The 25,330-nt window shown below is 36.1% G+C and overlaps 1 protein-coding gene across 6 annotated transcripts in view; it reads left to right on the forward strand.

Moving 5' to 3' along the window:
- The window catches only part of LOC128218102 (general transcription factor 3C polypeptide 1-like), a 303,630-nt gene that overhangs the window by 251,712 nt on the left and 26,588 nt on the right, over positions 1-25,330 (forward strand). For 4 of the 6 annotated variants that reach the window (XM_052925645.1, XM_052925643.1, XM_052925648.1 and 1 more), the window contains exons 40-42: positions 18,255-18,294; positions 19,291-19,475; positions 24,815-25,323. In XM_052925645.1, the coding sequence (XP_052781605.1) occupies positions 18,255-18,294; positions 19,291-19,475; positions 24,815-25,323 (734 nt within the window). Of the gene's footprint in view, positions 1-18,254; positions 18,295-19,290; positions 19,476-19,596; positions 19,715-24,814; positions 25,324-25,330 lie in introns of those variants that run through there. The other 2 variants (XM_052925647.1, XM_052925649.1) reach the window with 2 other exon arrangements.

The following is a 25,330-nucleotide window of genomic DNA, read 5'->3' on the forward strand; positions in this document are numbered from 1 at the left end:
CTAAAGTTGGTTTCATTCCAAGCGATTCAGTTCTATTTTGACGAAGCTGCTGTCAGATGTCAGAACAGTTTTATTTAAGATGCAATTGATCTGCTGTCAGTTGATCAAAATGTAGGAAGGGTAAGGAAGCAAAATCAGTTCCATGGAAACAGTCAGCCTTGTGACATTAGCCAAATGTAACTCCAGTCTGCAGTAGGTTGCTGACCTTGATGCTCTCTTGGGTCTCTTTAGCTCAGATTTTCTGCAAATGTTCACACTTTCCAGTCAGCCTTGTGACATAAGCCAAATGTAACTCCAGTCTGTAGTAGGTTGACAACCTAAATGCTCTCTTGGATCTCTTTAGCTCTTTCTGCAAATGTTCACACATACTATTATTAAATTTTAATCTAAAAACATTCTGTGTAAATAGTAGTTAGTTGAAATGTATTTTGATTTGTCAATTTAGTACTGCCCCATTTTAATGATATTTCATGTAAACAAATATATTTATTTTAGTTGAATGGAAATTAAAGGTATGACTTGGCAGGCGTGAACTGATGGCTATAGCAGATACAATATAGTATCTCCATCAATGCAGAAAATGTGTTTAGAATGATTTTGAGCTGGCTAAAAATTTTAATTACTTGTATATTTGTTGTTGGTGTAAAAGGTATTGTGAATGAGTTGTGGGTGTATGGCAACGACATCATTTATGCACGACAATCAGTACGTCTCCTGCCCTCCCATTTCTCTGTCTACAGCATGGAGCATAATGGTCACATCCACATTGTATACCTTGTCATTATGTGCAAAAGTATTTTACATTTTAATGATATGGTTTATTAAGGAATTTATTACAATTTATAAGCACAATATTTTTTTATGAAAAATGATGGAACTTAGGTTCATTTTCAGTACAACAACACTGAGCTACAGAAGCATTTACAGCCTCAACCAGTTCTTAAACAAGTAATAAGGTTTCAAGGTGGCAATTTAAAAGATGTTTATTAAAAATGATAGTGAAATAATTAAATTAAAAACCTTACTTTAAGTTTATTTATATTGAGGCGAGTGCTTTATCTAATCACTGGTACAAAATAATATAAAACTATTTGCACACAACCCATTTTGGTCTGGTAATTATAACATTTGGATGTTCACCAGGCCGACAGAAAATCTTTTAGGTTTTTGCTTTCAGGGTAGTGCTAGTTTCGACCACTGTGTATCTTAATTTGTTATTAAAGTTCAGGCAAGCTTGTCTCCAAAATGTGTATCAAAGAAGTTGACAAAGGGATTGTTCATACAAAATTTTCATGCCTACAGCCTACTCAAGGTTTTCCACATATAATACCTTAAATTTATGCAAATAAGACGATGTGTTTTATTTTAGTATATATGTACAAGTTTTGTACAAAAAGTGGGTAGTTATTCCGATCGGGATTCCTGGTTAAAGCATATTGCATCACAAAATATAATAAGAACAAGAAATATTACCAAATAACGTCATTTTATATTAGTTCTGTACAAAAAAAACAAAATCCAACGAATAATTATGAGTTTGACGTGTTTTCTTCATTTCATTCTGTCAAAACATAACAATATGATCATATGTACATGAAGGGCACCTGCAAGGCTTCAGGGCACAATTTTAAAACAATCGGAACATTTTGGCCATGGCTTAGTTGTGACGAATGTATTTACGAGGTCTGTCTCGAAGCTTGTCGGAGGTGGCCGAGTTATTACGATTGGATCAAGTTGTTCCGCTTGGCATAATTGTTGTCTGTGTCAGTCAACTTTCATTCAATTGGAATTAAATGCTTGTTTTGTGCAAAATAATTTTTCACTTACATGATTAAATATGAATATAAACCTTGATGATGAATTTCAACCATAAAATACTTCACTTAATTCAATTTAAATATTTTTCAAACCGTTTTTGCACAAACCCGTTTAGACATTAGAGATTTGAAGAATCCCGTATAACGCACCAGTCAATTGTAACCACGCCCCCCCCCCCCCCCGCCAGGTCCAGGGATAGCCGGGGAAAAGGGCCGTGTTTTTACTTTCCAGGTGGCCCCGCAGTGCCTGGTGATCGCGTTGGTTTTGTCTTAGTGTCAAATTAAGCGGAGATTGGGCATCAGAGTGTCTGGGTAGTCCAAATAATTGTACGTTGACGGATTTTTTTTAGATTTTTTATATGGCAAATCCTTCACGTACAAATTGTTTAGTATCAAAAGTGGGTAGTTGTTCCTATCAGGATTCCGGGTTAAAGCATATTGCGTCTATAAAATATCATAAAAACAAGAAATATTACCAGATAATGTTATTTTATATTAGTTCCGTACACAAAAAATAAATATCCAACTTATAATTATGAGTTTGACGGCTTTTCTTCATTTCATTCTGTCAAAACATAACGATATATACATGAAGGGCACCTGCAAGGCTTCAGGGCACAGTTTTAAATCGCTCGGAACATTTCGGCCATGGCCGAGTTGTTACGATTGTATAACGAGGTATATCTCGAAGCTTTCTCGGAGGAGACCGAGTAATTTCGATTGTATCGAGTTGTTTCCCTTCGCATAATTATTGTCTGTGTCAGTCAACTTTCGTTTTATTGGAAAGGTAAACAACTTGTTTTAATGCATTAAATGCGTGTTTAGTGCAAAATAACATTTCACTTACATGGTAAAATATGAATATAACTCTTTATGATCAATTTCAACCATAAAATACTTCACTTAAAACAATTTCAATATTTTTAAAACACCCCCGTTTTTTGCACATTCCCGTTTAGACGTTAGGGATTGGAAGAATCCCGTATAACACGTCTATTATTTGGCCAGGGTTTTACCATCAGTTCGTCCCCGCAGGACGGGGCTTTTACCCGGGGTTGGCTGGACCGAAAGTCAAAGTACCCGCTTTTCCCCGGACCTTGGGGGCCATCGTTACAATTGACTGGTGCATAACACGTCTATTATTTTAGACTAATGTACAAATTAGCATATCTTACAAAGAAACCTACAACAACAGCATATTAAAAATATCACAAACACTGATGTAGACATTTGTTAAAGACAGCTTAAACACAATTTCAATCAAGATCTACTTCAGACCGTAAACAAAATAGCATTTACTCAATAGTAAATAGCACATTCTTGACCTGCTTTCTTCACACGGCAACTTGCCTAATGGTAATATTAACCGGTCGGCTACATATTTTTTACCAAATAATGGGTTTATAATAAGCCACCTCATATAATGATACTTACTTAATGATAAACGACGGACTTAAATTAATTTTGTACAAAATTAACTTTCCATAAACTAAAGCTGAAAGAAAGATTAAAGAATTATAATTATTTTATCAATTTTATACAATATGTATTCTTATTGACCGTGATAAAATAATAAATAACAAACCTTTTTCGTTCTGAAATTTCGGGGTTAATTATTAAAGGTCATAAATGATCATGATCGAGGTGAGAAAAGAAGTGCGTATTCATTCATCTTTTTTGAATGCATATGTTACTCCGGAGTTTGAACAAAATTGAAACAGCAGTTGTATGACCAGTTTTCTATATCTCGCTTCACGTCTGGGACTATTAATAATAGTGTAATCTTACTCCCAGTTCACGTACGTAGAAAATATTTCTGAGTGATGTGACGGTGTATAATGTCCAAAAATTGAATTCTGTAATCAATTTAGGTCTTTGGGTGTTTAATTTGATAGCATATAATTTATGATATGAACGACATTTATACCATTGACTTAAAAAAATCACTGAAAAGTAGAAAAACAGGATGGTATCAGTATAAAAAATCACCTTTGTAGAAAATGTAATGCTTTAATGGGTTTCGACAGCTTTTGATGAAATAAAAAAAGGTCTTAATGGTAACAAATAAATAAATTGGTTAAAACTTAGTTGATTGACTAAAGACTAGTACTTTTAACTATTTTGATGGATGTACGGCACTGTACATCTCTGTATATCTTGAGTGTACGGGCAAGTACGGTTTCCGTACATGTGGAAAATACGGGAAATTATGTTCTTCCGTAAATTCATGGTGTACGGGATTATAACATTCCCGTACAAGATGAATATACGGGCGTGTACATTTCCCGTATATTATGGATGTACGGAAATATACCAGTTCCCGTACACTGAGCGTAACAAGTAACAATTCCCGTACACTATGGATATACGGAAATTTACTCTTTCCTGTACACACATGCTTTAAACTAGTTTTAAATTTTGTAATCAAGTAAGGTTAATTGTCCTTTCTTTAGGCAGCATATATTATATGAACAACATTTATACCATTGAATTGCAGAGAAACAGGAATATGTAATTAAGAGTCACGTTTTGTATTAATTGTAAATGCTTTTTTTGGGTTATAACAGCCTTTGATGAAATTAAAGCGACATCTTTATGATACAAAAGAATAAGATTTGACAATGCTTAGTTGCGTTCTTTTGACAGTTTATATGATACGATCAATATTTGTTACATATACCATTGACTTATTTGTTTTCCGTGTTTCACAGAGTAACAGGGGCTCGTTTTATAGAAATAGTAATGCTTTTATGTGTCTTAACAGTCGTTGAAGAAATTACAATGACATATATATGATACAAAATAATTGAATTCGAAAATGTTGGGTGGATAAATTCACGGCTAGGGCCCGGGAATGTTTAGTTTCCCGTACATGATGAATATACTGGCGTGTACTAATCCTGTATATTATGGATGTTAGGAAATATACAAGTAACATAACCCGTACAAAATGGAAATACAGACATGTTGTGTTTCCCGTACACGCTTAGTGTTCGGGAATGCTTAGTTTCCCTGAATATGATGAATTTTCCAATGGGGCATATACCTTATGAGGCGAGGGGTTCACTCCTTAATGTTAGGACTTATATATATATATATAAAAACATAAGGCTATATCACTTTAAATAAATTGTAGGAATTAACTAAAAACCTTTTTTAAGATAAGTCCACAAACGACTATTTCAATTTATGGGTGACTGAAGAAATGGGGTGCATAACTAATATATGTTGTTTTTATATTGAAAGGTGGCACCTAATATATTTAAGATTAGTGTCATCACTGTCTTTTTCTCGGGTACTTTTATGGCCTTTCCAATTAGTGCATGTCGCGCGGAGATCATTTGTTTTCATAACCACATGGCCAGTGGGTCATAAATCTACGAAACACAACTTATTAAAATTATTAATTAATTTCATCGACAAACTGCGGAAAATATTATTATCATATTTTGCATGAATTGAATAATGGTAAATGATAAATAAATGGAAAAATGAATAAATGAATAAAATGAATGAACGAACAAACAAACGAACAAACAAACAAACAAACAAATAAATAAATAAATATTGTAATAAATATATAGAAAAAAAAACGTATTATACTACTGAAGTGCAGATTGTCGGAGGTCATGGCGGATAGCAAAGCGAACTGATAAGCCACGCCTAATTTGGACGCTGATTGGTCAGTCGGGTTTTGGCCAGCTAGTTTGACTGACAGCCCACGTCATGTCAATTAGTGACAACTATAACACACAAATTCTATAACTTATTAATTAATTCGACAGACTACGGGAAATTTTATGACCGAATTAAATATAAATTGAAATAATGAAAACTAAATAAATATATAAATAGCCAGGTTCCTTATCTCACTAATTATTGTATTACAGCTGTTTTGAAGAATGCTGATAAAATCCGCTCTGAGGTCATATCCAAAATAAGAGGCATCTGTTTTTAAAGAAATAAGACTGAATACTAATTAAAATCAAGAACAATAATTATTATGCCCCCCTTCGAAGAAGAGGGGTATATTGCTTTGCACAGGCATGTTGGTATGTCGGTCGGTCGGTCGGTCCGTCGGTAGACCAAAGCTTGTCCGAGTGATAACTCAACAATTCTTGGACGTATGGTCATCAAACTTCACATGAAGGTTGGGCCTGACCAGTAGATGACCCCTATTGATTTTGGGGGTCATCAGGTCAAAGGTCAAGGTCACAGTGACCTTTAATGTTAAAATAATTTTAAAGCTTGTCCGAGTGATAACTCGACAATGCCTGCACCCATGGCCCTCAAACTTGACATGGAAATTAGGCCTGAGCAGTAGATGACCCCTATTGTTTTTGGGGGTCATCAGGCCGTAGGTCAAGGTCACAGTGACCTTGAATGATAAAAGGTTGTCCGAGTGATAACGTGACAATGCCTGCACCCATGGCCCTCAAACTTGACTTGGAGGTTGGGCCTGACCAGTAGCTGACCCCAATTGTTTTTGGGGCTCATCGGGTCAAAGGTCAAGTTCACAGTGACCTTGAATGGTAAAAGGTTGTCCTAGTGATAACTCAACAATGCCTGTACCCATGGCCCGCATCATTGAATTGGAGGTTGGGCCTGACCAGTAGATGACCCCTATTGTTTTTGGGGGTCATCGGGCCAAAGGTCAAGGTCACAGTGACCTTGTATGGTAAAAGGTTGTCCGAGTGATAACTCAACAATGCCTGCACCCATGGCCCGCATTATTGAATTGGAGGTTGGGCCTGACCAGTAGATGACCCCTATTGTTTTTGGGGGTCATCGGGCCAAAGGTCAAGATCACAGTGACCTTGAATGGTAAAAGGTTGTCCGAGTGATAACTCAACAATGCCTGCACCCATGGCCCGCATAATTGAATTGGAGGTTTGGCCTGACCAGTAGATGACCCCTATTGTTTTTGGGGGTCATCTGGCCAAAGGTCAAGGTCACAGTCACCTTGAATGGTTAGAGGTTTTCCGTGTGATAACTTGACAATGCCTGCACCCATGGCCCCCAAACTTGACTTGGAGATTGGGCTTGACAAGTACATGACCTATTGTTTTTTGGGGTCATCTGGCCAAAGGTCAAGGTCACAGTCACCTTGAATGGTTAGAGGTTTTCCGTGTGATAACTTGACAATGCCTGCACCCATGGCCCTCAAACTTGACTTGGAGATTGGGCCTGTCCAGTACATGACCCCTATTGTTTTTTGGGGTCATCTGGCCAAAGGTCAAGGTCACAGTCACCTTGAATGGTTAGAGGTTTTCCGTGTGATAACTTGACAATGCCTGCACCCATGGCCCTCAAACTTGACTTGGAGATTGGGCCTGACCAGTACATGACCCCTTATGTTTTGGGGGGTCATCAGGCCAAAGGTCAAGGTCACAGTGAACTTGAATGGTAAAAGGTTGTCCAAGTGATAACTTGACAATGGCTGCACCCATGGCCCTCAAACTTGACTTGGAGGTTGGGCCTGACCAGTAGATGACCCCTATTGTTTTTGGGGGTCATTGGACCAAAGGCCAAGGTCATATGTACCTTGAATGGTAAAAGGTTGTCAGAGTGATAACTTGACAAAGCCTGCACCCATGGCCCTCAAACTTGACTTGGAGATTGGGCCTGTCCAGTACATGACCCCTATTGTTTTTTGGGGTCATCTGGCCAAAGGTCAAGGTCACAGTCACCTTGAATGGTTAGAGGTTTTCCGTGTGATAACTCGACAATGCCTGCACCCATGGCCCTCAAACTTGACTTGGAGATTGGGCCTGTCCAGTACATGACCCCTATTGTTTTTTGGGGTCATCTGGCCAAAGGTCAAGGTCACAGTCACCTTGAATGGTTAGAGGTTTTCCGTGTGATAACTTGACAATGCCTGCACCCATGGCCCTCAAACTTGACTTGGAGATTGGGCCTGACCAGTACATGACCCCTTATGTTTTGGGGGTCATCAGGCCAAAGGTCAAGGTCACAGTGAACTTGAATGGTAAAAGGTTGTCCAAGTGATAACTTGACAATGGCTGCACCCATGGCCCTCAAACTTGACTTGGAGGTTGGGCCTGACCAGTAGATGACCCCTATTGTTTTTGGGGGTCATTGGACCAAAGGCCAAGGTCACATGTACCTTGAATGGTAAAAGTTTGTCCGAGTGATAACTCAACAATGCCTGCACCCATGGGCCTCAAACTTGACTTGGAGAATTGGCCTGACCAGGAGATAACCCCTATGGTTTTTGGGGGTCATCTGGCCAAAGGTCAAGGTCACAGTGACCTGGAATGGTAAAAGGTTGTCAGAGTGATAACTCGACAATGCCTGCACCCATGTCCCTCAAACTTGACTTGGAGGTTGGACCTGGCCAGAAGATGGTCCCTATTGATTTTAGGGGTCATTGGGCCAAAGGTCAAGGTCACAGTGACCTGGAATAGTAAAAGGTTATCCGAGTGATAACTCTACAATGCCTGCACCCATGGCCCTCAAACTTGACTTGGAGGTTGGGCCTGGCCAGAAGATGGTCCCTATTGATTTTACGGTCATTGGGCCAAACGTCAAGGTCACAGTGACCTTGAATGATAAAAGGTTGTCTGAGTGATAACTTGACAATGCCTGCACCCATGGCCCTCAAACTTGACATTTAGGTTTCTGGTGACCAGCTGATGACTCTGGATTTTAAGTTAATAGAGTCAAAGGTCATGGTCATAACACACTCTATCCTCACACTTTAATGGTCATAATCTTAAAACTGCCTTAACGGCAACAAATCAGCTGTCATTTCGGTCCATGCATATTTCATTCAATTGTCCATATAATCCTGACAACATGGCGCTCAGGGGGGGGCATAATGTTTGACAAACATCTCTTGTTAATTTCAAGTTTGCAAGTTCTGAATTGAAACTTATTGTTCATCTTCGTGGTTAAAAAAACAGTTTAACAATTAAATCAAAATTTAAGAAGCAACTAACCAGTTTTTTTTCTTTTTCTAAATTTATTTAAAATGGCTCTAATTGTTAGCTTCCTTTTTTATAATTTGTTACCCATTATTAACTTTATTTTAATTGCAATAAAGATGCCCTATCTTTAAAGTTGCACCCTCTTAAGTTTGACAATTTTTACTTATTTAAGTTTTGTCTCAGAATTAGATAATTTTGGCATCAATGTATTCAGTTCAGTTATTAAGATATCTCACAATAATGATCTCAACTATTTGGAAATCTGCAGAAAATTCTATTTTTCATAAAGCATTAGTAGTAACGCTTTTAGCCATACAACATCATTTTTTTCTTCTTTGCTATGCATATTTATGCTACTATAATAATTTCAATTTATTACTATAATAATAATAATAAAAAAATAATAATAATAATAGTAAATAAAACAATTTTAGCATTTTGTTTAAATTTTCAAGAAATGCGTAAGTTTCAGCCAATATTTAGCTGCTGGTCATTTAACCAATCAAGAGCGTATAATCAATAGCCAATCGTAACAGCGGGATGCAGAAAGCGCGAGAATCAATATCATCTGTGTCATTACATGAGCCAAAAAGCGACAAGGAAGAATACTCAACAATAATGAGGTAAGACTATGAGCTAGCATATTATAAGATATCATTGTTATTTAATTTTCTATCTTGATTGGCGAGTATTAGTTAGTTATAATGTCTGTGAACAGCGCATTAGAATTTATAATTAGAACGTGAACAATTGAACGACCAGATAAACTTTAATTCTGATGAAATGTGGGCTTGTTATTTTAATAAAGGTACAACATTGTGAGCTTAAAATAATTTTTAAGTAGAATAAATGCACATCAGAGGAAGGATGGCAATCTAAATGGTTTGACATTTAGACATTAGACAATTTTTGGCTCGCTGGTACAATTTTGAGGGGAAACAAAATAATGAATATGTATGCCTTTATGAATTAAATCAAGCTATGTATTGAATTTACTTTGATTAAGTATAAGTTGGCATACATTGACAATATTTCATAGAAATGTCATGGACAACACAGAATTATGTTTATGTATTATCATCACATCTGGGAGTGGACTGGTTGAATTGTTTAGAGCTGCACCCTCACAGATTGACCGTTTTCACATAAAATATTTTTGTCTCAGATTAAGCTAACTGTTGTATAAATTCCTTCAATTCAAGCACAAAGATCACAGTAAATTTCTCAAAAAACTGCCAAAGATTACAGATTTTAATGCTCTGAGAGTGCATCTTTAACAAGTCTATACTTAGACATATATAGGTAATGTCACATTTTCTAATGGTTTTTCTATCACGGGGTTTTCTAACTTCATGGTGATGAATTTGCCATATTGCTGTATTATATCAAATCTGCATTTCAAATGTCTGTAAGCCATGAGCTTGTTGTGTCTGTATAATTTCTTTTTTCAGTGACCTGATGTCCTTAGGCAATTTGATCTAATGCCTGAAGCCGAGAAATCGCAGAATGGAACTCATATTAGTTGTGGAATGTTTTATTGATGTTTGTTTTAACAGCCTGTATAAATTGTTGTTAGACAAGACAGTGGAATTTTAATCATACAACCAGGGCTTCTAAAAACCGGCAATTTGCCGGTCTGGACCGATTTTTACCAAGCCAGACCGATTTCAGTTTCAAAAAGTGTAAAAAAAATCGGTCCGAAATTTTCTCATTTTTTTTATAATTTCGGTCCAAAACGACTGGGCTAGTAAAAGTTGCAGAAATTGTAGTACACAAATATTCATGGGTCATTCAAAACTACCCCCAATAGGTCATAAAAGTGTCTTAGTTACCATGTGACTAATGCGACCAGCTGCTTTTTCCGCTACACTGATCACTCTATAGCCAATCTGTTAATTAGCAGACGCTTGCAATCGGTCCAATCACGTGTATTGGTAGGTCGCAGAAGACACAATTAAACTATGTGTTAATTGTGTGCTTGCAGCTATCCTGATTAAGTGTTAAAATCAGTCCATATTTTCACATGGCAATTAATATGAATATGCTATGTCGTCGTCGATCATTACATGATATATCCGTTTGTTGATTACCAAACTGTTAAATCTAAATTGTTCTTTTAAATTGCATATGTCATTGTCAATCCGAACCTAGTCATATATAGGATATAAACAGCGACACGCTTGATTAACAACATAGTCTGGAAGCTTACGTCATTTTAATTCGCAGTAATGAAAAGATCGTTGTCGATATCACACGTATAGCTTGAAGCCCCGATTATAAATCTAGATATACATTATTATTATTATCCAAGAGTATCAGTTGAATGTTGACCCACTGTAGATGCAATAAGCAAATAAATCATAATACTGTTTCACTTTTTGTCGTCTGACCGCTTCCCGACAGCCATAGTTATTTATACGATCGCAGTCGTTCTTATTAAAAACGCCGCAGAACTCGATGGGAATCTCATTTGAATTAAGCTTGTATCAATGACTCTCTGAATCCGCTATGCGGCTCTAGAACCCTCTTAGGAATTATGACATCGCGAAAAAATATTGACAGAAAAGACGTCGCGAAATTGTGTGACATTTCTACGTAATCAGACTTTTGAACAGGTCTTTTTTTATCGGGGGGTGGGGGGGGGGTCGCCGGGTCCAGACCGATTGCCGCCAGGTCCGGACCGATTGAGGTTCCAAAGTTTTAGAAGCCCTGCATACAACATTATGTTTGAGCAAATGAAATGATTATTCTAAGGCAGATCTAGAATGATATTTAACATTGATTACTCAAACATGCCATTTTTTAATCATATGAATTTATATAAATAGTAGTTTTTCCTATGTCTATAAATAATGTTTTATAAAAAACAGCATGTATTTGTTATTTCTTATCATCCGTGTCTAACACGGTCAAACCCTACTTAGGTCCATCCCGTACGTTGCGTGTACGGGGTCCGTATTTCAATCCCGTTCACGCTGCATGTACGGAGTCCTTTATCCATCCCGTATACGTTACGTGAACGGGGTCCGTATATTCATCCTGTACAAGTTGCGAGTTCCAGGGTCCATATATCCATCCCGAACATGCGAGTGTATGGGCTCCGTACATCCATACATATAATTTTGCCAAAAATTGCTATGCTAAAAATATGTATTTCTTCAGAAATACAAGAAAAAAATAATTTTTTATATACAATGATAACTCCGTATATCCACGGGTACGGGGATGTATATAGGGAAGTCGGTACACGTGGTGTTCCGTATACGTATTCGTGTACGGGTCCCGTACATGTTGGGTGTACGGGTCTGAACACGCCCTTATATTTAAGATGTACGGGACCGTTCTTTCCCGTATATTCAACCATTTTCCGCAGTGCAACTCCGCCATTTTGTGTATGCGTTCACAGGGCATCAATACTTCATGTTTGTTTATTAACATTTTAAAGAGTATTCCTTCAGGTTACAACAGCAAATCTCATTTATAGTGAAATATCCAGTTCATTACAAATTGAAATGGACTCATTCAAAATAGTTTTCGGTATTGTTTTATCTAAATGTTTTGCACAGTTACAATGTCATCAGCATCAGTAAATGTCATTGACACATGTGTTCAACTCTCATTGTTTTTACTCTACTATTAACCCAAACATGAATAAACATGTAATCTAGAATAAACACAGGCGTTACTATGACTCAATGACATGTATTTCCAAACCATTCTGTGATTTAAAATCCATAAACACCACCAACCGAACTTGAGATTAAATTTTGAAACTAAGTCACCTGTGTCAACTTAGAAATTTTACTTTCGATTTCACCACTCACACTTAGTGCACTGTTATTTGATATTGAACCATAAAATGTTATAAAATGTTTTTATTACACAAAATTTATAGATATTTTAGTCTACTTATTTGATGGCAGCCCCTGACACTTATTTTTTTATCCATAAACAACAATATTTTCATGACCTAAATTGGGGGGGGGGGGACAACAATCATGTGACAGTTATTGTTTGTGTCGGCTGTTACATTTGTCAATGTATTTCGCTATTGTTATTTTAACCACTCCTGCATATTTTAATTCATTATTTCATACAAAGAATGATATGACTGCTATCGTCAATTCCGCCATTGTCAACGTCACTGCCATAACAGTTGACTGCCTCACATGCTATCACTATTAATTGGTGAATACGGCTACGGAACAACAAACCATTCGATATCTACTGCATTCGTACTCTTATGCTCGTTTTTTTTTCCGTTTTGAACCAAAATCAGAAAAATAATTTTGAAAAAAAAGAGTGAAATTCAATTTTATTTTTTTGTACTTTTTGGACAATTACACCTGCCGGTTTTGTAAACCAATTTATATAAAAGTAGTAGCCTTACAAAAATAAAAAAAAATCATTTTCTTTTAAGCTTAATTTTTAGTTTTAAAGAAAAAAATATTGATTTAATTGGTGTAAATGGACAATCTTATGGGAAACATCATGTCAAGCCCTTGTAGTTGACAGTTCAAATTGATTTGAAAATAACAGCAGTGAAAACATGATATTCATGAGAGAAAAAAATGAAATAATGAAATAATGAAAACTTGGCATGGATGTGTACAATGCATTGAAACTTACTAACTGAAGTACCACATAGTCTACAATTTATTTAAGTTAAGCAGTTATTTCGTATTTTTCCATTTAAAAAGATTTCATTCCTTATGCGTGATTAGCTAGTCAGTATTATCAGGTGATATTACCGAGGTAGATGTATTAGATTAATTATGTCACCTGATTAGAATAAGCCTTTGTAGCGCAGTGAATAAGACGCTAGACTACAATTTTGGCGACGCTGGTTTGAACCCAGTCTCCGACTTAATTTTTTGTTTACATTTTGGTACTTTTTTTACAATTATGATATCAAAGCGTAACACATTCTATTAGATAATTGTCCTGAGATTTGTTACAGAAAAAAACTTTTTTTGGTGCCAATCTGTGACACAGTCCCTTTAATAAGTTATTCAAATGATCACACTATTGAACTAAAAGGGATGGTGTAAATGTCAGAAATTTACAGTCTGAGGAAACCTTTAAACCATATGAATTTAAAGAATGGTGCAGATTCTGTTCATGCTTAAATAAATGCCTTTTATAGATCTAAAAGTAATTCAAATAAACTTTCTAAGACCTCATAATTGCTAGACAGAACTAATCGATGCTGGTTTATCAACGAAATAAGTCTTATGAATTTCACAGGTTGTGACATGGAATGAAATGGCAATGTGTAACTTAATGTTGGTTACCAGCAGGGCTTCTAAAAACCACTGATTTGCCAGTCTGGACCGATTTTGACCATGCAGACTCCGATTTCAGTAACAGAAAATGGTTAAAAAAATTGGTCCGAATTTGTTCATTATTTATCATTTCGGTCCAAAGCGGCAGTCAGTTAAATATGTTAAAAAATTAAAACACACTCCTGGTTTGTCATTCACACATCCCCTAGATACCCCAATAAAACAAGTTTACCATCAGACCAATGTGACCACCTGCTTTGTTTTGGTACGATGAACACTTGATATCATCTAATTGGCAAAAGCTTATAATTGGTCCAAATACATGGTAAATCACAGGAGATACATTATTAAACAAAGTAAGTGCTTTCAGCTATCCATTAAAAAACTATTAAAATTGGTCCATTTTTCACACAATAAAGTCCTTTGCGGCCGATCATTACATGATGAATCTGTATGTCAATTACCAAACTGTTAGATTTAAATTATTATTAAGTACCATAACAGTTTAAAAATAACATAAGAAGCACCTGAATAATGCTGACAATTCCGGTTTTGCTTATATACATGCTAAATGGCAGGTTTCAATACACATATAATTTATTATTACATTAATTTTCCACTATTATCAATGGTTATTTAGGCCTTTTTTTTAATTATATGTTTTACGAATGGTCAGAGATGTAAAGTGTCAGAGGAGGAGGAAATAAAAATAAAAATAAAGTTACATTTTTGGAATTTTATTTTTTGGTCGGGAAAAAAACAAACAGAAAAGCAAAAGCTATGATGTATCCTTTATGATTTTCTATTTTAATGTCAAGTCAAGGTTCACTTCATATTTTCATTAATCACTCTTTATACTTTGTAAATGCATGTTAAAATAGATAAGTGACATAAAAAAAATCAACTATTTTCGGTAAACTTATTTGCCATTTAGAGTTTAAGGAATCGGCCATCACTGCACTGTGTTGTCTTGGCTGCAAATTGTCCGATACCAATTCACCAACCATGTCATTGTTACAGTTAGCAAAAGAGCTTTTCTGTTTCCTTCTATACAGCGAATATTTATCCTCCAGGAACAAGCGAACCAGAAACTTGTAAATCAACTGATTATAGCTGTCTGATTAAACAAAAGCTGTCTATCCAACCGTGATTCAAATAATTATATTTGTCCATCACACATTCTGTCCAACAAGCAGTCCAAACAACACTGGTGGTCCAACTAACACTTCCGGTCCATCCATTTATAATTGTTCAACCAACACGTATGGTCCATCCAATATAGCGGTCCAGTAAGCAATAGATTCCCAACCAACAATAGTGTTTCAACAGGCACTAGCTTACATCATGTTGCTACCAATCTAGCAGCCCAACCAATTGTAGTGATGCACTTCATTGAAAGTAATGATCTCAGTAGATAACATCAGCATATTTTAATCATATCTCTAAAGAAAGGAATGGAACATTTTTTATGGATGGGTTTTAAGAAAATCTGGACCCTGATTTAATTCCAGGCCTGGGTGTATGGGACTAGTCCGATGGCCATCATAATATTTAAACATAACTAAATAGTAACAAATCATTCAGAAGCTGAGAACACTAGACAGGTGACAGCATAACATAATTACTCTTTCTAAGTAAAATTTTATTACATAGTTATAAAACACACAGAGCAGTATAAATATCATAATTTATATCTAGTTATCTACCCCACCCATCAGAACTACCGTAAATGACTGGGTATTAGACGCCCTTTTTTTCCTCAGATTTCGATGCAAAAAAATGCCTGCGTATAATAACCCGTAACAATTTTTCAAAGTTTTTTTCTGAGGTCGATTTTTAAGCTGAGAGTTTGTTTACATTTATGTAGAAAGGGAAGTTACTCGCGTCATATTGATCGATTATATACGGGTTAAAACGGCAAGTTAAAGATCGGTATACGGTATATCGTAAGACGTTTATAATTTTAACAAAAATATTTTTGGATTAAATGTTTTTCGATTAAAGTTATTCAATTTAATTTTGAATAATAAATTGAATTGAACAATAATTAAACTTGCATATAAGAAAGCAAAGTTGGGCACTGTCAAAATATTTTTTGTCAGTTGTACGATAAGGTGTGAAAAACTCGACTGCCTTTAACCTGTTAACATACCAATACTACAAACTGTTGCGATAATGGTCTTGTTTATTCGCACTTTGTCACGTTCTTTATTCTTTTCTGTAGGTGTTGACATTTTGAGAACAAACTCGTACAATGTAAGGTCTTTGCAAAACTTAACTTATCATTCTTGACGTATTTTGTTTACGATATACTGTCAGAAAGAATCTTACAAATTGTCATAAAAGGTACTTTTTAGTGCCATCCAACAACAAATTGTCACACAAGGTACTTTTTAGTGCCATCATGGGGAAAGTGCGTACATCGTACACAGCACGAGAAAAGCTAGCTGTTATCAGCTATGCTGAAGAGCACGGCAATCGTGCAGCGGGTCGCCAGTACACGATGAATGAGGTCAACGTACGCAAGTGGCGAAAACAGAAGCACGAATTAATGGCGGTTACTACACGGACAAGACGACCAAAGACATGACGAAAGATGAAATGGAGCGTTTCTTCGAGAGTGACGACGATGATGAGGAATTTGAGGAAAGCGATTTAAGGATTAGTGAATGACAATTTGTGTGTTTCTTTGTGCAATATGTGCTGATTGAATGTGTTTATTTTAAATAATCTGTTATGTTTTATATCACATGAAACGAATAAAAATGAAACCAATTTTGCTTTGTGTTATCATTGTATGGTTTTAAAGATAACCATCGCCATTTTCACGAAAAAAAAAATTTTTGTCACTGTCAACAAACATGGTGGCCGAAAATGCCAGACAATTTGACATTTTTTCTATGCGTCTTTTAACCCAAAACATAAATTAAAAGTTTTTTTCCCCGATTTAGCACATATTTTTTTCCCTGCGTCTAATACCCCCTATCGTCTTATAACCAGTCATTTACGGTAACTGTCCAGGTAAACAGTAAAGCGATTTATAGCTCATTACATTCAAATTATATCACAATAATGTAAAATAAACTCATTAAAATGACAAATATAATAGAAATAAATAAATAATAACAAACCTGGAACGATAATTAGTCGATATTTTATCGCTGTTATTATACTTTGATAACCCGGAAATAAACCGGAAGTCATCCTGCCGCAATTATCCGGGTGAGCTAAAACCGGTACCAGGTATCGATATCGAGAAAAGCCGTTATCACAGTTTATGATACCGGATTATGTTGATACCGTGTTATTTAAAGTATGCATTGGTTGTCAAAAACAATTAATAACGGACTGTGGATACTTTGATTTATCATCTGATAATAACCCTGATATCAACATAGTCCGGTATCGGAAAGTGATACCAGGTACCGGATACCGATGAATGTTTTTCATTGGCTTAAACTTTTTCAGAAATGTTTACATCAATATTTTACAACTATTGCGATGTCCTCTGCTTTTAATGATTTGCCGCGAAAAAGTTTCATCGGCGGAAATAAAAAAATCCGAAATATTATTTTTATTTCAAAAATGAGGTTTTTTTGAGCGGCGGTGTTCGTAAAACATAGAATCAAATAAAAAAGGCCTTATTAGTCGTTTGTGTTGGCTTCAGATCAAACGGTATACTGTGTGAAATCAGAGATGAAGAGATTAAAGGCTCTTGATATTTGTATTGCTCAATGAAGTGAAACTTGAAAGAAGTGCCATTTGTCTGATGAAAAATTAAATCCATCAATCAAATACCTTATGATCCCATTTCCCCTTGGCTAAGTTTACCAACTATGTCTTGTAATCAGTTATCCTATTCGTCGGCTGACATCTTTAAAATCTGATGGCCAAAATGTTTGACTTCACTACAAATATGAATGAACCATTAGGGGTTTCTGATAATAAAATGCACAGTATAAATGACTTTTGAAAATAATTATATACGTCCAAATTATGAGTGGCCAACTTTTAGGTGTTTTTTCTTCTTCTTTTTTTTTGGGGGGGGGGGGGGGGGTTGCCGGGTCGAAGCCTATCTATCATCTACATGTGGAAGAATAGTCAGTGACAAATGAAATAGTTTTTCTTAAAAAAAGATATTTTGAGAAGAATGAAAAACAACAACAATGATGTATCTATGGTTACTTGCTTGAAAATTTCAGGCAGGGATGATACAGAAAGATCCAGATCCCATTATAGATGGTAAGTAACTTCAGGTTGTAAGTGATAAGCAGACTCTAACCCTCAAGACGAAGTAGTTGAGTAGATATAAATACCAATTTAATGCTTTTCAAGACCATTTAAAATAACATGTAAATCAAACAAGACCACAACCAATAATGTGCCAGAGAAAGCATCCTTGGTGTGGACAAGCCCTCAACATTTGGACTCCTAAGATAAAACTAACCCTCTATATACTACGATGGAAAAGAGAACTGTATTTTAGTAATGCAGACCAGTGCATAAGGCTCATGGGGAGACATATTGTTTTTGCCCTGTCCGTCAGTCTGTCAGTCCATCAGTCTGTACGTGACACTCCGTTTCCACTCAATAACTAAAGATCCTTTGGGTACAGGAACATCATACTTGGTATGCTAGTTCATGACTAGTAGATGACCCCTATTGATTTTGATGTCAAAGGCCACGGTTACCCTCGGGTAAAAAACGATACGTTGGCGGTGACCTTAAGCTTAAAAATGCTTTCTGCTCAATAACTAAAGAACGTTTGTACCCAGGAACTTCATACTTGGTATGCTAGTTGGTCATGACTAGTAGATGACCCCTATTGATTTTGAGATCAGTAGGTCAAAGGTCAAGGTCACAGTGACCTTGAGGTGAAGAAACAGTTTCTGTTCAATAACTAAAGAACGCTTGTTCCCAGGAACTTCATACTTGGTATGTTATTTTTTCATGACTAATAGATGACTCCTATTGATTTTGAGATCAAAGGTCAAGGTCACCGTGACCTTGAGGTAGAGAAACGGTTACCGCTCAGTTATTAAAGAACACTTGCACCCAGGATCTTATGCAGTAGATGTTCACTATTTAATATGGGTGAATAAACCAAACTTCACTGTTGATTCGTCTCCAGTCCAAAATTACAAATTTCATGTCCATCATTTATTTTTTCTCAGCTACGACTACACAATAGGGGAGACAAGTGCTTTTTCAAAAAACAATCTCTCGTTTTCCTTGTAGCAACACCAATGAAAATTCCTGAGGAGGATCGGATCCAGCTGCCATCTGGAACTGAGGTCCCATTGATCCCACTGTCCACAGATCAAGAGGACCGGATTGCTCTCCCGCAAGACATTCCCATCAGCCTCGTGCCTTTGGCAGGAGCAATGGACAGCTCATATATACCTTTATCTCATACATCAGAGGTAAGCCTTTTTTATGTTCACTTTAAAGTCGTACTCCAGATGTAGGAGTATGCTCAATGAGAAAGCCTTTATCAACTAGAGTTTAGCCCTCATGCTCCAGTGGTAAACCCTCATGTTCCAGGGAAAGCCCTCATGTTCCAGTGGTAAGCAAATATGTTCCAGTGGTAAGCCCTCATGCTCCAGTGGTAAGCCCTCATGATCCAGTGGTAAACCCTCATTCTCCAGTGGTAAGCCCTCATGCTCCAGTGGTAGACCCTTGTGCTCCAGTGGTTAGCCTTCATGTTCCAGTGGTAAGCCCTTATGTTCCAGTGGTGAACCCACCCTCATGCACCTCAGGGTTCCCACGGTCAGGAAAAAGGGTGTTTTTTTCAAGACATGGAATTTGTCATAGAAAAATGATTTTTTGGCAATAGTCAGGGAAAAGTCAGGGAATTTTATGAGGAAGGGGAATTGGTCTTACAACTACTCTCATTTAGTGACAAAAGGCTAAGTCAGTTTCTTCCATATGAATAAAATAAAGATGAGCATGACCATCAAACAAGAGTCACCCACATTAGATGGATTTCTTGTAAAACCTAGTACATCTGATCAAAATGTTCCTGAAAGAACTAGACCTCTGAAGTTGATGCTAGTCAGCTGAATGTACCCCCTCCTTCAACTGTTCAACACCTGATCTAGATCAACAGGGACAGTGTACTCAAAAAAGGACAATTACTAACTATGTTGCAAATGATAGTGTTCTCTCAGCTGAAATTGTTTGGGCATTAAAAACTGTTACAAGCCATTATTCATGTAGTTCAAGTGCTCTTACCAACACGCTATTTCAGAAAATGTTTACGGACAGTGAGATAGCTAAGAAATTCAATTGTGGATCAACTAAATGTTCTTACCTTATTCGGTTTCTTTAAAGAAGAGCTTACAAGTAAAATCTTACAGCCAGATACAATATTTGTAGTTTCATTTGATGAGTCGCTTTATTGAGTACTACAAGAAGAGCAAATGGATCTATTGTTGCGCTTTTGGACATTGAATTGAATCGAGTTGTGACTTAGTACCCTCATAACCAGATGCAAACCCTCATGCACCTGTGCTAAACCCTCGTGATGCAGTGGTAAACCCTCATGCTCCAGTGGTATATACAAAAAAAAATAATGGCATCCTACTAATCAGCATTTTTGTAAATATCAAAGACATTATAAAACTGTTAAAACATTAAAGAAAACAACATTACCAAGCTGTTATTAATTATCTACAGTGTAAAAAAAATTACAACATTTTGGCGGGAAAATTGACATACACAATTCTGCAGTTGTCTGCACTTACACTCCGACCTGTATTGGCAGTCTGATTTGGTTTTTTAGCAGCTCTTCTGAATATTAACTTGTTTTTACAAGTCAGAGGTAATATTACTTCTGTTTCTCATGCAAAGCACTGACATTTGACAAGTCTCTTAACATTGACATATTTTATGCGTATTTTCCGAAAATCTAAAAATAGTTTTAGAAATTCTACCGGTTTCAAACCCAAACTACCGCTTTTGAGACCTAAATATACCCCTCTGTCATTACCAAAGGATCACATGTTTGTTTTGTTTTAAACCACAAAGCCTAGACATTTGATATTTGTTATATAGCATCATAGGATGGCCCTCTACCAAGTTTGTTCAAATAACACCCCTGAGTTCAAAGCTGGCCTCATCCTTTTTGACCTACTTTTTTATTTTTGAAGTTACAGCTATGAAATTTGGACCATGTGGACAGTTTTGCAAAAAGTATCAATCTTGACATTAACAGGTGACCGTTTGACCTACTTTCTTATTGAAAAAGCTATGGCAATAAAATTTGGACAATGTGTACAGTTTTGCAAACAAATATCAATATTGACAGATGACCTTTTGACCTTCTTTCTTATTTTTGCCCATTTTTCGACCATTTTTGCAAGAGTTATTGCCCTTTCTTTATTTTACATTTAAAATTGGTTTCTTCGCAACTCCTGTTATGTTTATGACTATATAGAGACTCAGCGCATATTGTCAGGCTTTTGCAATTTGACCTTTTTTGAAAGAGTTATTGCCCTTACTTAATTTTACACATTTCTCATGTTTCTGAGAAACTACCCTTACCATTGATTGACTTTCGTTACAAAAAATGCCCCCATGAGGCGGGGGATATAGCTGTCTGTGACCGCTCTTGTTAACTGTTGTGATGGCAGTGTTGTTAGTTGCATTATACCACATGTTTGTTATACTTAACTGAGGGTGTTGACATGTTGATAAACATTTAAATACAATATTTGACTGTTGCTTTTACAATTGGCAACAACAGAGAAAAAATCGGGAGTGTTATTTTATTATTTATGTCCATGAGCTGTACTTTTTAATAACCTTTGCCATTTTAACGATTCAATAAAACTCGACAGATCAAATATGGTGACTGCTAGTGATGTTCTGATGATCAATTATAATTGAAAATTGACTATTGGGCCTGAAATTGTCCACAAACAATTGTACTTGGTCATAATCGATTACCAATTTAACAAGCTTCTTTCCTGTTGTTATTAATGTTAGGTTTAAATTGCCGCCAATTTAATCCTTTGGGTTCATTTATACATTCAGAAGTGTTCAGTTCTTATAGTTGACAATATGACTGAAAGCAACAAAAACATTCACATAACATAAGCATAGTTTAGGATTACAAGTTATTTTACAAGAATAAAATGACAATTAAGGGAATTGTCAAAAACTGAGTGAACTATCAATTATTGGTTACTTGAGTGGAACCGATTATCATAGCCAATTTAAAACTGACGTCCAACACTTATGACTGCTGATTTTGACATTTTTCACTGCATCTGTCTATGGTATATAAAGGTTTTATACTCAATTTGTCACATAGTTTTTTGCCTGTGTCCAATCTATGCTAGTGTCCTATATGGTAAGAGTACAAAGTGACATAGTGTTGTATCATTATTCAAGTAATGAAACAATACTCCTTCTAATGCCTGTCACCAGTTAAGAATAAAACACAATAAAACAATTAATTTTTTTTTGTTTTCTTATTTGAACAGTAAATTGTTTTTGTTTTTTGAAAATTTGCTCAGGTTTTTAGCTCGACTATTCGAAGAATATGGAGAGCTATACTACTCACCCAAGCGTCTGCGTCGGCGTCACACCTTGGTTAAGGTTTTGCATGCAAGCACACATAGATAAAAATCTCAGCAACTACTTGAGGTATTGCATTGAGACTTGATACAATGGTACTCAACCATCCAACCTACTTAATTAACCAAGTTAGAAAACTCTACTTTGCATTTAATGCAAATAATAGGCCTTTATTATTCGACTTTGAAATTCTGGTTAAGGTTTTGTGTGCAAGCAAACATAGGTTAATATCTCAGCAACTACTTGAGGTATTGTATTGAGACTTGATACAATGGTACTCAACCATCCAACCTACATAATACACCAAGTAAGATAACTCTAGTTTGCATTTAATGCAAATAATTGCCCTTTATTATTTGACTTAGAAATTTTGGTTAAGCTTTTGCGTGCAAGCACACATAGGTTAATATCTCAGCAACTACTTGAGGTATTGCATTGAGACTTTATATAATGGTACTCAACCATCCAACCTCCTTAATTAACCAAGTTAGAAAACTCTACTTTGCATTTTATGCAAATAATAGGCCTTTATTATTGGCTTTGAAATTCTGGTTAAGGTTTTGCATGTAAGCGCACGTAGGTTAATATCTCAGCAACTACTTGAGGTATTGCATTGAGACTTGATACAATGGTACTCAAACATCCAACCTTCCTAATTAACCAAATTAGATAACTTTTGTTTGCATTAAATTCAAATAGTGGCCCCTTTTTTGACATAGAAATTCTGGTTAAGGTTTTGCATGTTACCACTTTTAAGTCAATACCTCAGCAAATACATCATGTATTGCATTGCAACTTTACACACAGGCTCCCAACCATTTAACTTCTTCTTTAATCAAGTAAGATAACTCTATCTTTCATATTATATCATTTTTGCCCCTTTATTATGAGCTTTGGAAATTCTGGTTAAGGTCTTGCATGTTAGCACACATAGGATAATATTTCAGCAACTACTTGATGTATTGCATTGAGACTTTATACAATGGTATCAGGGTTCGAATTTAACTTTGAGGAGCACTCGCAAAATTTTGCGAGTGCTTTTTGAGGCAAGTCGCAAAATAAATGAATCAACTTGCAATTTATTATTTGCTTTATTCCCTTATTATATTGTCTAATTCAAGTAGAAATTTACACTTAAGACATATTATGAATATTAAAAAGTATCAATCTTGAGTGACTCAACCACTAGAACTTATTGTTGGCTTATTCATTTTGGGGGGTACAGAAAGACTCATCAGATGCTGGCCGCTTTTTGATGACAAAGCTGTCAAATAATTTGTCATTGTCCACTTTGTATATTTACCCTCGCTACAGATTAGATTAAGTCTGTAAGTATTAAAAACAATAACATTATAAATTTAAAATAAATAAAAGCAACAGAAAATGTAGCGTGGATGCTTTGGACCATGAAATATATCGATCGATGAAGTCTATTCACTTTCACAGTTTGGCGGAAATATATTCAAAGACTGATAGGGTTTACATATAGTGCACGAAAGCGCTAAATTTAGCAAATTATTGAGCTAGGTGATTACCTCATTTGTATTAACTTTGTATAATGCACGCCTCGGAGCATCCCGGAAAGATTCGCGATAAAACTCGGCCTTTTCCATATTTGTTCTATTTTTGAAAACTTACTAGAGCGTGACTCCGTACTGTCTTCTTTATACTGGTAGTGTAAATATGCCACTTATAGGCTGTTAACACTCGACCACGTAGTGGAGTTAAGTTCATGTTTATTCTACATTCCTTTTAACATTTTGTAGTCTGGAAAAAGCCACTCACAGAATTTTGCGAGCTTGAATTTAAGTCACTCGCAATTTGCAAATGTCACTCGCATTTTGCGAATATGCGAGTCTAAATTCGAACCCTGGGTATTCAACCACCCAACGTAATTGAATAACCAAGTTAGATAACTGTATTTTGCAAGAAATGGCCATTTATTATAAGACTTAAAAATTCTGGTTAAAATTTTCCATGTATAACCACATTTATGTTAATATCTCAGCACATTTTGTATTGCATTGAATTCTAATCTAACAGTGATCCATGCATGTTTCGCCAAAACTTTTCAATCCTTACATTGAAAAGTGGCGGAATAGTCAACACGCTGTCTCTGTGACAGCTCTTGTTTCTAAAACATTGGGATTTTAGAGCAGATATTGTCTCTCTATTTCAGGTGAGTATGGAGAAACATCTGAGTGAAAAGTCCACACTGCTGAATGCCAACAAGGTTGGAATGTCTGGATGGAAGAAAAAAAAAATTGAGATAAGTGGCAATAAGTGTTCAAGTCTGGGTTATCTTTCAAGTAAGGAAAAACAAGTTGTAGATGCTAAAGAACTGGTTAAAGCTAATCAAAATGAAATGGAGAAAGATTTTGATGAAAGCAAGTCTAATCAAAGTGAAAAACGACAACCAACTGAATCTAGTCAGAGAAAGAGAAAAAATTCAGAAAAAGAAGAAGGGGAACCAACGGCCGGGAAGCAGTCTAGAATGGAAGGTGGCCCGCAACACGGACCCCCAGGGAGCCCCAGGTCCATCAAAGCCCCAGGGAGTCAGGTTGGGGAGAATTTAACTCCAGGAAAGGAGCTTGGAGTGGATTGTGATAGCAGACGAACGCGGGCAACTAAGAAACGGAGACACCTTGATGACACTTCATCAACAGAGGAAAGCCCCTCTGTTAAAAGGTAACAC

This window comes from Mya arenaria, chromosome 14 (assembly GCF_026914265.1).
Source record: "Mya arenaria isolate MELC-2E11 chromosome 14, ASM2691426v1".
Classification (NCBI taxonomy): Eukaryota; Metazoa; Mollusca; class Bivalvia; order Myida; family Myidae; genus Mya; species Mya arenaria.